General features: G+C 39.0%; 1 protein-coding gene across 7 annotated transcripts in view; it reads left to right on the forward strand.

Annotated features, from left to right (window-relative positions):
- The window catches only part of ROS1 (ROS proto-oncogene 1, receptor tyrosine kinase), a 119485-nt gene that overhangs the window by 33691 nt on the left and 71200 nt on the right, over positions 1-14594 (forward strand). For all 7 annotated transcript variants that reach the window (XM_070376378.1, XM_070376373.1, XM_070376375.1 and 4 more), the window contains 6 exons: positions 1440-1936; positions 3363-3575; positions 4277-4387; positions 5362-5540; positions 7678-7869; positions 11204-11304. In XM_070376378.1, the coding sequence (XP_070232479.1) occupies positions 1440-1936; positions 3363-3575; positions 4277-4387; positions 5362-5540; positions 7678-7869; positions 11204-11304 (1293 nt within the window). The remainder of the gene's footprint in view (positions 1-1439; positions 1937-3362; positions 3576-4276; positions 4388-5361; positions 5541-7677; positions 7870-11203; positions 11305-14594) is intronic.

Genomic DNA, 14594 nt, shown 5'->3' on the forward strand with positions numbered 1-14594 from the left:
GGTTTAGCATTCTTCCACTGACTCCTTTCTGCTGATTTTGGGTGGTTCTTCCCAGCTGTTTTTACTCAATTTTGGGGTACTTCATCATGATTTTGTAAAATGCTAACACTATTGCCTCACTTAATTGTGAATATTTTTAAAAGCTTGTTATTGTTGTTCAGTTCCTAAGTCGTATCTGACTCTTTGTGACCCCATGAACTGCAGCATGCCAGGCTTCCCTGTCCTTCACTTTCTCCAGGAGTTTGCTCAAACTCAAGTCCACTGAGTCAGTGATGCCATCCAACCATCTCATCCTCAGTTGCCCCCTTCTTCTCCTGCCCTTAATCTTCCCCAGCATCAGGGTCTTTTCCAATGAGTTGGCTTTTCTCATCAAGTGTCCAAAGTATTGGAGCTGCAGCTTCAGCACCAGTTCTTCCAATGAATATTTAGTGTTGATGTCCTATAGGATTGGCCTGTTTAATCTCCTTGCAGTCCAAGGGACTCTCAAGACTCTTCTCCAACACCACAATTTGAAGGCATCAATTCTTCGGCACTCAGCCTTCTTTATGGTCCAGCTCTCACATCCATACTACTGGATAAACCATAGCTATGACTATATGGACCTTTGTCAGCAAAAAGCTTCAGTTCAGTTCAGTTCAGTTCAGTCGCTCAGTCGTGTCCAACTCCTTGCGACCCCATGAATCGCATCATGCCAGGCCTCCCTGTCCATCTGCAACTCCTGGAGTTCACTCAAACTCACGTCCACTGAGTTGGTGATGCCATCCAGCCATCTCATTCTCTGTCATCCCCTTTTCCTCCTGCCCCCAATCCCTCCCAGCATCAGAGTCTTTTCCAATGAGGCAACTCTTCGCATGAGGTGGCCAAAGTACTGGAGTTTCAGCTTTAGCATCATTCCTAGTCTAATACAAATGCAGGATTAGTATTGCTGGGTAGCAACTGTGCAAAATAATACCATGAAGTTTCAAAAAATGGCTTAAATGTTTATGTTTTCTTCCGTTTTGTCATTCACAATGCATGGGAATATTTATTGACAGATTTTGACTAAGAATTTCTGTGTATTGGAGAAAAATGTTTCATAATAAATGACAAGTTCAGTCATGTAAGTTTTACATAATATGCTTTCCTTTAAGAGTAGACGTCATTAGAAAACCTTTAAAGACCCCTATTGTCCTTAAATTCTGATTCCTTAAGAAGTCACATGTAATAATTAGGAGATTAAGCCTTATAAGAGAGGCTGACATTTTCCAGGATTCCAACTTCTAACTTAAATGAATAGAGCATATTTGTAATAAATGCCTTTTCCAGTTTGCATCTTGGGAAACCCTGTACTTACCCACTCTGGAGATACTTGGTTCTGATTGCCCAGCAGGATAAGACAATGGTGCTCCTCCTTCACCTGTGCACTGACTCACACCAGGCTTCTTTTGCTCCTGTGTCAGGTATGTCTTTTATCTCCTGAGAGATGGCATTTATAGAGTCGATCTTCCTGTGCCTTCTGGTGGGGGCTCAGAAGCCATGCGTATTGTGCAGAGTGGTACTTTAAAGGACTTTGCAATCAAGCCACAGTCCAAGCGAATCATTTATTTCAACGACACTGCCCAAGTCTTCATGTCAACCTTTCTGGACGGCTCCGCATCCCACATCATCCTACCTCACGTCCCCTTTACTAATGTGAAGAGCTTCGCTTGTGAAAACAACGACTTCCTGGTCACAGATGGCAAGGCCGTTTTCCAACAGGATTCTCTGTCTTTTAATGAATTCATCGTGGGATGTGACCTGAGTCACATAGAAGAATTTGGCTTTGGCAACTTGGTCATCTTTGGCTCATACACCCAGCCATACCCGCTGCCAGGTCGCCCACAGCAGCTCTCCGTGCTGTTTGGCTCCCACCAGGCCCTGGTTCAGTGGAAGCCCCCCACGCTCGCCATTGGAGCCAGTGAGTTCCCTGTCCCCTGCCTGGAGGCTGGCCTTGTCAGAAGGAAAGGAAAACTTAATAGGCTTGGCATGGCAACTCAGCTTTGAGAGCCCTTATGTGATTATTTAGCCATTAACCCAAAGCGCTACTTAGCACTCTCTCTGTCTCCTCTCTCTCACACATACACACAGTGTTATTACGTTTGTTCTACATTTATCAGTTTTGATAAATAAAGAGAATTTCTATATTTTATCATGTACATCCCAACAGAAGGGTTGGAACATTTATTGAGTGTCTCCTTGGAGCCAGGCACTGACATTCTAGTTGGAGGGAATGCATTAGCCAGGGGAATGGAACACTTGGGTTGAGATTTTGTATCCAGGGAGACCTTGCATGAATTTGAGCCTAAAACTCTCGGGACTTGAATTTTCATCTCTGGAGAGGCAGCATGTGTGGTGGGTATGCAGGTGGGCTCTAGAGCCAGCCTGCATGGATTCAAAGGCTAGTCTCATCAATTATTAGCAGAATGACCTGGGCAAGTTACTTAGCCACTTCATGCATGTTTCCACTGCTGGAAATAAAAATATTAATTATATCCTTCTAAGGGATTGTCATATAGACCGAATTAAGATGCATAGGTAGAACCCAGAACAGCATCTAGCATAGCAGTTGGCAATTTTTTTCTTTTTTTATAATAAAAGAAGGACCAGATAATAAATATTTTCTGTTTTGTGGGTCATACAGTTTCTGGGATAGCTACTCAACTCTGTCTTTGTGGTATGTAAGCAGTCATAGATAATACGTAAATAAGTCACTGTGACTGTGTTCCGTTACAACTTTATTTATAAAAACAGGCAGTGGGCCAGATTTGTGGGCTGCAAACTGTGGGCTGCAGTTTGCCAGCCTCTGGTCCCCTAGCAAACATTGTCTGCTGCTGCTAAGTCGCTTCAGTCGTGTCCAACTCTGTGCGACCCCATAGACGGCAGCCCTACTTTTACTTTAAGACCAAGTTAGTTATGCCTGTTTGTTGTATATATCAAAGATGGCTGAAAATGAATTAGCAAAATTTTTTAATTTTTATTTTTTGGGCTTCTAGGAAGTGATATTCTGCTGACACTGGAATAATACTACAGATTTGTCGTTAAACGTTTATTAGGAGCTTGTATAGTGTACCCTTCTGATAGTTCCACGCAGCCAGTGACACAGCACAGAGAGGGACAGTGGCCTCCCATTTGTTGGCAAGACGTCTCCTTTGATGCGACAAAATGAGTGGGTAGAATGGCCACTGTCCTAATCGTATCATCAGGTTAACCCTGGCGATTAAGGGGTAACAGGCCCAATTATCCTTCCACTCAAGGTGAAGCTGTAGATAAGTTTACTGAAAATCCTTTGTTTGCCCTTGCTGATGTCATCCTGGTGAGTAATATTGTTTAACTCTTCCGCATAGGTCCTTCTGCCTGGCAGGACTGGACTTATGAGGTGAAAGTATCAACCCAAGACCTTCCTGAAACCACTCACGTGTTCTCTAATATAAGTGGGACCGTCCTTAATGTACATGACCTTCAGAGTGCTACAAAATATGAGGTTTCTGTGAGAGCGAGTTCTCCCAAGGGGCCAGGCCCTTGGTCAGAGCCCTCAGTGGGAACCACTCTGGTACCAGGTGAGAGAATGCTCCTGATTTAGGGAGTGATTCTGACAAAAAAGGCTTTCTCCCTGTCTTCTTTAAAATTTCTCACCTTAGGTGTGGTAAAGAAATGAGCATGAGGGTGCATTGACCCTTGAGCATGTTTATTGTCTGAGATTAGGAAAGCAAGTAAAGCACAGTGTAATATTAATGTTTCTAACGTTCTATTTTATACTGTCCAAGATGTTTTTGAACAAACAATATAATTTTCTTCTTCTTCGTGGTTTTCTCCTTTCTCATGGCTTATTAAGCTGTAGCACTGCTTGGATGCTGAAAGTCTCGACAAGAGAAGTTGAGGGGCTGTGAATTATGTTGAATTCTGTCCTCTTGGTTGAAAGAAAACGGAAAGAACTGAACCATTTATACTACTGTTGCTTCTGAATATCACCAATAGCTAAAGCAAAACAACAAAAAAATTTGCCATGATGTGACATTGCTGTAGTGGCAGCATCAATACACATTTCTCTTCACGTTCAATTACAAATATTTACATAAAAATCAAAGTGTGTTTAATATGATAGAGTATTCTTCTAAGCAGATATGATTATTCGTATACTTCCAGTGTATTTTTCAAAATGCTGATTTACTTTATAAAAGAAATCTAACAAACAAGATGTGTACCTAAAAATGTGTGTTTTCTGTGATATTTCTTTCAATTTTTTTTTTAAACCAAACAGCTGCAGAACCACCATTTATCATGGCCGTGAAAGAAGACGGACTTTGGAGTAAGCCATTAAATAGCTTTGGCCCAGGAGAATTCCTATCCTCTGATATAGGAAATGTGTCAGGTAAACACCAAGTTCCCTGTACACTTGGATGGCAGGTTTCTAGTTGTTAGACTTCCTGAGATATTCGACCAATCAGAAGAATTGAGTGTTTTAATATTAGGTCAATAAGGAAAGGAAAAAATATTGACTGAATTATACTGCCCGTGACATGATGAAGAAAATGTCTGTCCTCAAGGAGGAGGGCCATTTATTACTCCACAAAATGTGAGGTTATTTAATGATGTATGCCCATTTCAGGAAGGCTTTGATACACTTCTCGTGTATTTTAATCTCTCAGTGTCATCTCAAACTAACAGCCTATCCTGTTCCATGAAGATAGCTATAGTTAAGTAATTTGTTATGAGTTTGCTATAAGACTGGAGCACAGAACACCTATATGAAGTTCTAAATAAAACATAAGAAAGAATTTCATGGCAAAGCAGATTATGTAATAAATGCCTAAGGCAAAACTACCCATTTATTACTTAATGGCATCTTCTGTAATTATCTACTTATTTGATTTCTTTATTTGGTCATTAAAAATTACCGTAGCACTTCTGACCAAAATGAGCTGGACTTAGGATGTAGTGTGGTACTAATGGAAAGAATGATACTTTGAAGTTGGTTCAAGTCTGGGTTCCTCCTCTTTTCATCTGTGAGACCTTGGGCAAAATAGATAATTTCACCTAGTCTTGGGTTTGCCATGTCAAAAAATGGAAATGATTTCTACTTTAGAGCTTTAAGAGTTGAGTGAGATACATAAAAGTGCCCAGGACGATGTTGGCAAAGAGTAGATGCTCAATGAATATTAGTTCCTGTGTCTAGTTCCAGGGCTTAAGATTTTAGAATAATGTTATTGAAGCATTCTTGACACATCTCTGAAGCTCTAGTGAATATCCATGTTATTGCTGAGGTGCATGTGTGATTTGCTGACACGCTGTGTTTACACTGGCATACACGAGAAAATAACTGCTACCAATTCACTTTGTTTTGAGACATGGATTGGTATAACAACAGCCTCTACTACAGCGACATGAAAGGTGATGTTTATGTATGGCTGCTGAATGGGACAGACGTCTCAGAGAATTATCACATACCCAACATTGCAGGAGCAGGGGCTTTAGCTTTTGAGTGGCTGGGTCACTTTCTCTACTGGGCTGGAAAGACCTATGTGGTAAGTTAAAGCCTGACATCCTACATGCTCTCAAACAATGCCTACCCACTTCAGTGACTGGAATGTCATTTTCATGATTTTTTTCATACTTGTGTTTCACCTATGTTATTATTTACTTAATATTTGTCTCTAAGCCTACTCACCTTTTAATTAAAATATTCATGTAGAAAGGAAAGTCTATATCACTATTTGATTAGTTATGTATTTTCAATAATATCTTGAAATAAATATATTAAAATGTTCACCGGTGGAGTAGTGTCCTGGGGAAGATGGCACACCCCAAAGGCATAATGAAAAGAAACTAAAGGAGGGGACTATTTTCAACAGCATGGACAGGGCTAAGGAAATGAGCATCGGATGGTGAAGCACGCTCTGGGCTAGCAAGTGTGGGAGGATATTACTGCCTCTAGGCAGAGAGGACAAGGGAAAGGGAAAGAATGGTGAGGGCTGTAGCTTTAGCAGAGTTGCCAACATGAAAACCAGCCATTGTCAAAAGGTATAGTCCAGCAAGGAATGATACGATAGTACACATGTACCTCCATCCCTCTTTTCTTCTGCCCTCTGATCTTCTGCCACTGCTTCCATTGGCTGCACCTCCCTGGAAGCCAGAGAACAGGGAGCTAGGTTGGTGCAGGCCATCACTGTCAGGCTCAGGGGGCACTGAGGAGGGCAGACAGGGTGGGATTTGGGGGCCAGATGAAGACATCCTGTGCATTGTGCACACTGAAGAAAAGAACGGTTGATGATGAGATCAACGGTCTAATAGATCAAGAAAAAGATTGCTTCAGTTTTACGATACAGAAGGGTCATTTTGGTTTTATGGTACAAAATTGTTTCCTAATCAGGAGGGCACATATCCATTTGTTTATTTATTCATTATCTGTTACCAGTATGTTTAGAGCCTTGACAATTGGCATAGTAGAGAATATGAGGAAAATAGTAGTCATGTCCCTGCCTTTGAAAAAAATATATCAGCTTTGTTGAGATATAATTTATGTACCATAAAACTCAACCTTCGATTATATAAAATGCAGTGGTTTTTAGTGTGTTTGCTGCACAACCATCACCACTTGCCCCTGCTCTTTTCATGACATAAAAATAAATTCATGGGGACTTCCTTGGTGGTCCAGTGGGTAAGACATTCCCAGTTCCTGGGGGGGGCCTGGGTTCGATTCCTGGTTAGGAAACTAGATAGCACATGCCACAGCTAAGACCAGTGCCAAAAAAGAAAACATCGTGAATCATTAGAAGAAGCACACAGAGCATTGTTGTTGTGTGTGCTCAGTCGTGTCCGATTCTTTGTGACTCCATAGACTGTAGCCCACCAGGCTCCTCTGTCCATGGAATTTTCCAGGCAAGTATAGTAGAGTGGGTTGCCATTTCTCCAGGGACAGAGCATTGTCTTTAGAAGCAAAGTAATATGATATAGTCTGAATTCATAAGTGCCAATGACTTGTAGGCAGAATGGAGCTGAGTGGGGTTAATCAGAGAATGATTCCCAAAATGGATTAGTATGAAAATAGTTTTGAAGGAGGAAGTGGGAGAGTAGTATAAAACCTGGTTTCAAGTATTTGCTCTGTTTCTTATAAAATGATTTAACTTCTTGAAAAATCACTTCACCTCTTTGAACCCAGCTTTACTTGTGAAAAAGTAGGAAATGGAAATTCTTTACAGGCTTAATGTGAGGGTTATAATAACTAATATTTTAAAGATAAAAAAGACGTACGGTGCCTGGCATATAATTGGTACTTAATTATAGTAATTAATATTAGGGAGATTAAACAGAGAGGAGCAAGGAGAGACATCACTATTTGGAGTATACATCTTTGGGAATCTAATCAAATACATTCTTATGTTTTGATTATGTGTTGATTGTCTAGGTGTATGATTAGAAACAGCAAGTATTAACTCAAAATAAGTGTATCTCCTTTCTCTTTGGAGACATGAAAAGGAGTAAGCTTCCTTGTAATTACATTCCCCAAGCTAGGCGCATGACTCAGCACAGAGTGCCAGTAAGTATTTATGGTTGGAGAAATGAATGGATGAATGCAGTAATTTACTAACAATTGCAATAAACTATTCAGAAATAATGATGCCATTTAAAAATCACTAAAACTGAGTTATGATTATTTCATAGATTCAAAGGCAGTCTGTGTTGACAGGACACACAGACATCGTGACTCACGTGAAGTTGCTGGTAAATGATATGGTGGTGGACTCGGTCGGTGGATATCTCTACTGGACCACGTTATATTCAGTTGAAAGTACCAGGCTAAATGGAGAAAGTCCACTTGTATTACAGGCACAGCCTTGGTTTTCTGGGAAAAAGGTGAAAGTTCAAAACATAAGATCTGATCATTTAATTATACTAAATAATGCTGTTGTATAGTTATAATAATACTATTTCCACTTGTTGTGAATACTTCAGGTAGAATCTGAAAGGAAATACTACTATGGTAAGATCTTGGTATAACCAAATTTCTCTAAGTCTTATTTGATTGTCATAATTGATTAAATAAAATATAATATGGAGATTTTTATATTTTGCTTTATCTTGAATGGACTCACACTTTAAGAGCATCTTAATTTGTCCATTTTTATAGTCTTTAGGAATTCTATCAGATATTTGAGAACGTCTTCTTGGGTGATTATTAGGTGTTTTATTATTTTTAGTCAGTTTCTGGTACTGACTGCTCTAATAACTATGCAGCTCCTAGGAAAGTTATTTGACTTCTCTGTGACTGCTTCATTAACTGAGTAATGGGAATATTAACAATTGTCCTCCTTCTTAGGGTTGTTGTGATGATTAAATGAGATAATTCATGGGAAGTAGTGAGAACAACCACTCAATAGTTGTTATATTTTGTAACTCAATCTAAAAAATGCACTAATATATTAAGAGAAATGATTCTAAGGCAAATTTTTTTACTTCCTCAACTTCTAGAAGCAATATCTATTTTTCTTGATCCTGTTTAGGTTCCCTCTAGCTATCCATCTATATTTTGAAATTTTATTTTTTCTGATGATCTTAAGAATATGTCTACTGTAGAAATTTTAGAAATTACTGAAAAGTGTGAGGAAGAAATAAATCATTCATACTATTTCTATTTAATATTTCTTAAAAATTTTATCCCTTTTTGTTGTCAATAGAGATAAAACATACATAGTATAGGTATACCAGATCATTTATAAACAAACAAACAAATTGTTGAGTCATTTGATCCTCAATTCCAAAAGACATGCTGGTTATAATTCCTAAGATTTTCATATACAGATTATAACACAGGTATTTAAAAGAAATAAAGTTTACACACCAGAGATTATTCATTTCTGTCAAATAATGAAAAGATCCCTTAATTGTATTTTGGGGCCACTTGAGTCTGAATACAAAGTATATTTTTTATGTTTCAATAAAAAAATTTTAGGGGAAAAACTCTTTTTTTAAAGGCATATTAAAGATAATAGTATCTCAAGAGTAACTTCCTATTCATCCCCTTGACTTCGTCTGCAATCACCCTGCTGTCCTGATCTCGTCCTTTGGGAAACATCTACTCAGGATTGCCCTGGAGTGGCCCTGGGAACTTTTCTATAAATGAGTGAATTTTTAGACATCTCAGCATGTTTGAGGAAATACATTTTTATTTAAAATCCACTCCAGATTCTCTCTCAGGCTGGCTAATGGTGCTGCTGCTTGTGCCAATATGTGTTCTGGTTCCGCTGTTTGATGTTTTATTCATCTGTCTCTGTTAATGCTAGTGAGTGTTTTGAAGGTAATATGTTTTACACTGAGTAAAGCCTTCCCTCTCATTGTCATTCCTTTACATGTTACTCACAAATTTATCATGGAGTCATAAGATAACTTTGAAATCAACAGGTATAATAAAAGTCATTTATAGAAAGACTCATTTGTATGATGAAAAGGGAAAATGAAATGAGATATTCCTTTAAAGTGAAAAGATGTAGGACTCATAGTATATAGTACATTTTACCACAGGATTAAACTTCAAGGTTTTAATTTAGATCAAAGGGATTATTTCCAAGGGATGGGCTTTGTTAGACATAATGATGGTTTCCAAAGGTTTATGGAACACCCTCTGACACTCTTTAACCATGGGCTCCAATGGCTTGTGTAAAGGAATGGGGTAATGACCCATCCCCTGAATTTGACTTATGGCTGACATAGTTTGTCGTATTTCAGCAAAGGGAGTCATAGAATCTTCTTTTTTAAGAGATAAAGTAGAGTTAATCTGTGATTTATAAAACTCGAGGGCATCTCATTATAGATAAAAAGCAATATTAACTTGGTTTCACTTTAACTGGAAAAATTATCAATAAATCTCTTTTAGCCTGAAGCAAGGACATAATTCAATTCCCCAAAGGCTGGGAATTGCTAGAATAGTTTTCTACCTTTTGGAAAAAGAGTAGGTTGAGTTTTCTTAAAGACAAAAGGCTGTGATTCATATGATGACTGAAGGTTCTGGCAGCCATGAAACTTGAGATTATTTCTTTATAGCAAGTCTTGGGTAACCAAGTACTTTTAGTTCTTGGATACTTCATTGCATTCTTTTTATATTTTTCCCTGATTGATGTTTTTGTTTATATGCTGTTATATCTTGCTAAAGGTATAGTCATCAACTTTATTTTATCTGATACCTCTTAGCCTCCAGGTCTGCTCTAGAAAGACTCCACTACTCTGAGGTCAGACTCCTTGTAATCTCAATACCTATAAAGCCAAAGAAAGCAAAAAAGATCCCTTGGATTGTAAATTCTATCTCTTGCACTCTATTTCATAGGAGACTCAGTCTTTCCACAGGTCTCACCTAATCAAATGGACTTAAGACACAAATTGTAACAAGAAGACAAAGAGAGAGTAATAAAAAGTGGTTGTAAGATGTCAGCTGGAAATGGGACTAAAGTTCCATATGTACACGACTCTATCCAATTGTATCACGTGAAAACCATGTCTATATTGTATTTTAGAAAGTTATCAGCATGTTTTTGGTTGTAATTAACAGATATTAATATAATTTAAAATGGCTTGAATGGTTGGTTCTCAAACTTGGTGACACATTGGAATTATCTGGGGAATTTGAAGACACACTGGAGACTGGGTACCATCTCCAGAGATCAAAATTTAACAGAATGCCAGACTGGAAATTGATATATTTAAAGAATCACAGGTAATTCTAATCTGCAGCAATGTTTGAGAACAACTGATTTAAACAACGATCAGATTCACTGACTTATGTGGCTGAAGAGTCCAAAGTTGTGCTAGCTTTAGACAAGGCTTGGCACAGTGGTTCAAAGTTCCTCATTCAGTAGGACCTGGAGTGTGGTTGAAAATTTGTATTTGTAACAAGTTCCCAGGTGATGCTGATCCTGGTAGTCCAAAAATCAAACTTTGAGAACCACTAGAGATAAGTATATAGAAGTGAATAATAGATAGTTCCTGCCATTTGAGGATTTTTAGGAAACCAGTGCTTATATCCAAACTACATAGTAATAAGCATATATATATGATATTTATACTCAGTAAAAGGTAAAAATCACTAAGTTTATTATTCCAAAGAAGATGCTGAAGAGAAATCTGTAGCTTAAGCATGATGTAATCACAAAGATTAAACATGTATTTGATTTGTTTTCTTTCCTTATTTTCTATTTAGGTAATTGCTTTAACTTTAGACCTTAGTGATGGGTTCCTATATTGGTTGGTTCAAGACAGTCAGTGTATTCACCTGTATACAGCTGTTCTTCGGGGTCAAAGGTGAGTAATACTGAAGGTAATTGGTTGAAAAAGAGAAAGTAACTTGCCCCTTAGTTATAAATGATAGTGCTTAAGAATTCATTTATTCTTTCACTAAACATTCACTAACTATCCACTGTGTTTGCAGACATTGTGCTTGCAAGGAAAGATGAGTTTGTAAACAACTAATTAGTGTAGAACATGGTGAATATTCTATGGCTTTCCTCTTAGCTCAGTTGGTAAAGAATGTACCTGCAATGACAGAGACTTGGGTTCGATTCCTGGGTTGGAAAGATCTCCTGGAGAAGGAAATGGCACCTCACTCCAATGTTCTTGCCTGGAGAATCCTATGGACAGAGGAACCTGGTGGGCTACAGACCATGAGATCGCAAGAGTGAGACATGACTTAGCTGACTAAACTGCCACCAGGGTGAATATGGCAATGGGATATAAAGAGAGTCCAGTAGAGGCACTGAGGAGTATGCCCCTCAAGAGCCTAGGAAATGAGTGGATAGGTTTCTATGCTTCTTAACACAGTCTCTAACTATGATTATAGACAGGCCTGTAGACATCTTTTGGAGAAGGCAATGGCAACCCACTCCAGTGTTCTTGCCTGGAGAATCCCAGGGACGGCAGAGCCTGGTGGGCTGCCGTCTACGGGGTCGCACAGAGTCGGACACGACTGAAGCGACTTAGCAGCAGCAGCAGCAGTAGACCTCTTTAGTTGATCAATTTGAATGCTTTGTGTTTAGTATTCTTATCTATATACTTGATTATATTTCCTTTTGTCACTATAAAATATTCTCATTAATCTATGGTAATACTCTTAATCTTAAAGACTATTTTGGTATTCAGTTCAGTTCAGTTCAGTCACTCAGTCATGTCCGACTCTTTGCACCCCATGAACTGCAGCATGCCAGGCCTCCCTGTCCATCACCAGCTCCTGGAGTACACCCAAACCCATGTCCATTGAGTCAGTGATGCCATCCAACCATCTCATCCTCTGTCACCCCCTTCTCCTCCTGCCCTCAATCTTTCCCAGGATTATGGTCTTTTGCAGTGAGTCAGCTCTTCGCATGAGGTGGCCAAAGTATTGGAGTTTCAGCTTCAACATCAGTCCTCCCAAAGAACACCCAGGACTGATCTCCTTTAGGATGGACTGGTTGGATCTCCTTGCAGTCCAAGGGACTCTCAAGAGTCTTCTCCAACACCACAGTTCAAAAGCATCTTTTGCACTCAACCCTCTTTATAGTCCAAATCTCACATCCATACATGACCACTGGAAAAACCATAGCTTTGACTAGACAGACCTTTGTTGGCAAAGTAATGTCTCTACTTTTTAATATGCTATCTAGGATGGTCATAACTTTCTTTCTAAGGAGCAAGCATCTTTTAATTTCATGGCTGCAATCACCATCTGCAGTGATTTTGGAGCCCAGAAAAATAAAGTCAGCCACTGTTTCCACTCTTTCCCCATTTATTTGCCATGAAGAGATGGGACTGGATGCCATGACCTTAGTTTTCTGAATGTGAGCTTTAAGCCAACTTTTTCACTCTCCTCTTTCACTTTCATCAAGAGGCTCTAGTTCTTCTTCACTTTCTGCCATAAGGGTGGTGTCATCTGTATATCTGAGGTTATAGATATTTCTCCTGGTAATCTTGATTCCAGCTTGTGCTTCTTCCAGCCCAGCATTTCTCATGATGTATTCTGCATATAAGTTAAATAAGCAGGGTGACAATATACAGCCTTGACATACTCATTTTCCTCTGTGGAACCATTCTGTTGTTCCATGTCTAGTTCTAACTGTTGCTTCCTGACCTGCATACACATTTCTCAAGAGGCAGGTCAGGTGTTCTGGTATTCCCATCCCTTTCAGAATTTTCCACAGTTTATTGTGATCCACACAGTCAAAGGCTTTGGCATAGTCAATAACGCAGAAATAGATGTTTTTCTGGAACTCTCTTGCTTTTTCAATAATCCAGCGGATGTTGGCAATTTGATCTCTGGTTCCTCTGCCTTTTCTAAAACCAGCTTGAATATCTGGAAGTTCACAGTTCACGTATTGCTGAAGCCTGGCTTGGAGAATTTTGAGCATTACTTTACTAGCTTGTGAGATGAGTGCAATTGTGTGGTAGTTTGAGCATTCTTTGGCATTGCCTTTCTTTGGGATTGGAATGAAAACTGACCTTTTCCAGTCCTGTTACACTGCTGAGTTTTCCAAATTTGCTGGCATATTGAGAGCAGCACTTTCACCAGCATCATCTTTTAGGATTTGAAAGAGCTCAACTGGAATTCCATCATCTCCACTAGCTTTGTTCGTAGTGATGCTTTCTTTTTATTTTTTTAAAATTTTATTTTATTTTTAAACTTTACAATATTGTATTAGTTTTGTGATGCTTTCTAAGGCCCACTTGACTTCACATTCCAGGATGTCTGGCTCTAGGTGAGTGATCACACCATTGTGATTATCTGGGTTGTGAAGATCTTTTTTGTACAGTTCTTCTGTGTGTTCTTGCACCTCTTCTTAATATCTTCTGCTTCTGTTAGGTCCCTAGCATTTCTGTTCTTTATTGAGCCCATCTTTGCATAAAATGTTCCCTTGGTATCTCTAATTTTCTTGAAGAGATCTAGTCTTTCCCATTCTATTGTTTTCCTCTATTTCTTTGCATTGATCTCTGAAGAAGGCTTTCTTATCTCCCCTTGCTATTCTTTAGAACTCTGCATTCAAATGGTTATGTCTTTCCTTTTCCCCTTTGCTTTTCACTTCCCTTCTTTTCACAGCTATTTGCAAGGCCTTTTCAGACACCCATTTTGCTTTTTTGCATTTTTTTTCTTCGGGATTGTCCTAATTCCTGTCTCCTGTACAATGTCACGAACCTCCGTCCAGAGTTCATCAGGGACTCTGTCTATCAGATCTAGTCCTTTAAATCTATTTCTCACTTCCACTGTATAATCATAAGGGATTTGATTTAGGTCTACCTGAATGGCCTAGTGGTTTTCTCCACTTTCTTCAATTTCAGTCTGAATTTGGCAATAAGGAGTTCATGATCTGAGCCACAGTCAGCTCCCGGTCTTGTTTTTGCTGACTATATAGAGTTTCTCTCTCTTTGGATGCAAAGAATATAATCAGTCTGATTTCAGTGTTGACCATCTGGTGATGTCCCTGTGTAGAGTTTTCTCTTGTGTTGTTGGAAGAGGGTGTTTGTTATGACCAGTGCATTCTCTTGGCAGAACTCTATTAGCCTTTGCCCTGCTTCATTCTGTACTCCAAGGCCAAATTTGTCTGTTACTCCAGGTGTTTATTGACTTT

Source organism: Bos mutus, chromosome 9 (assembly GCF_027580195.1).
Source record: "Bos mutus isolate GX-2022 chromosome 9, NWIPB_WYAK_1.1, whole genome shotgun sequence".
NCBI classification, from domain to species: domain Eukaryota; kingdom Metazoa; phylum Chordata; class Mammalia; order Artiodactyla; family Bovidae; genus Bos; species Bos mutus.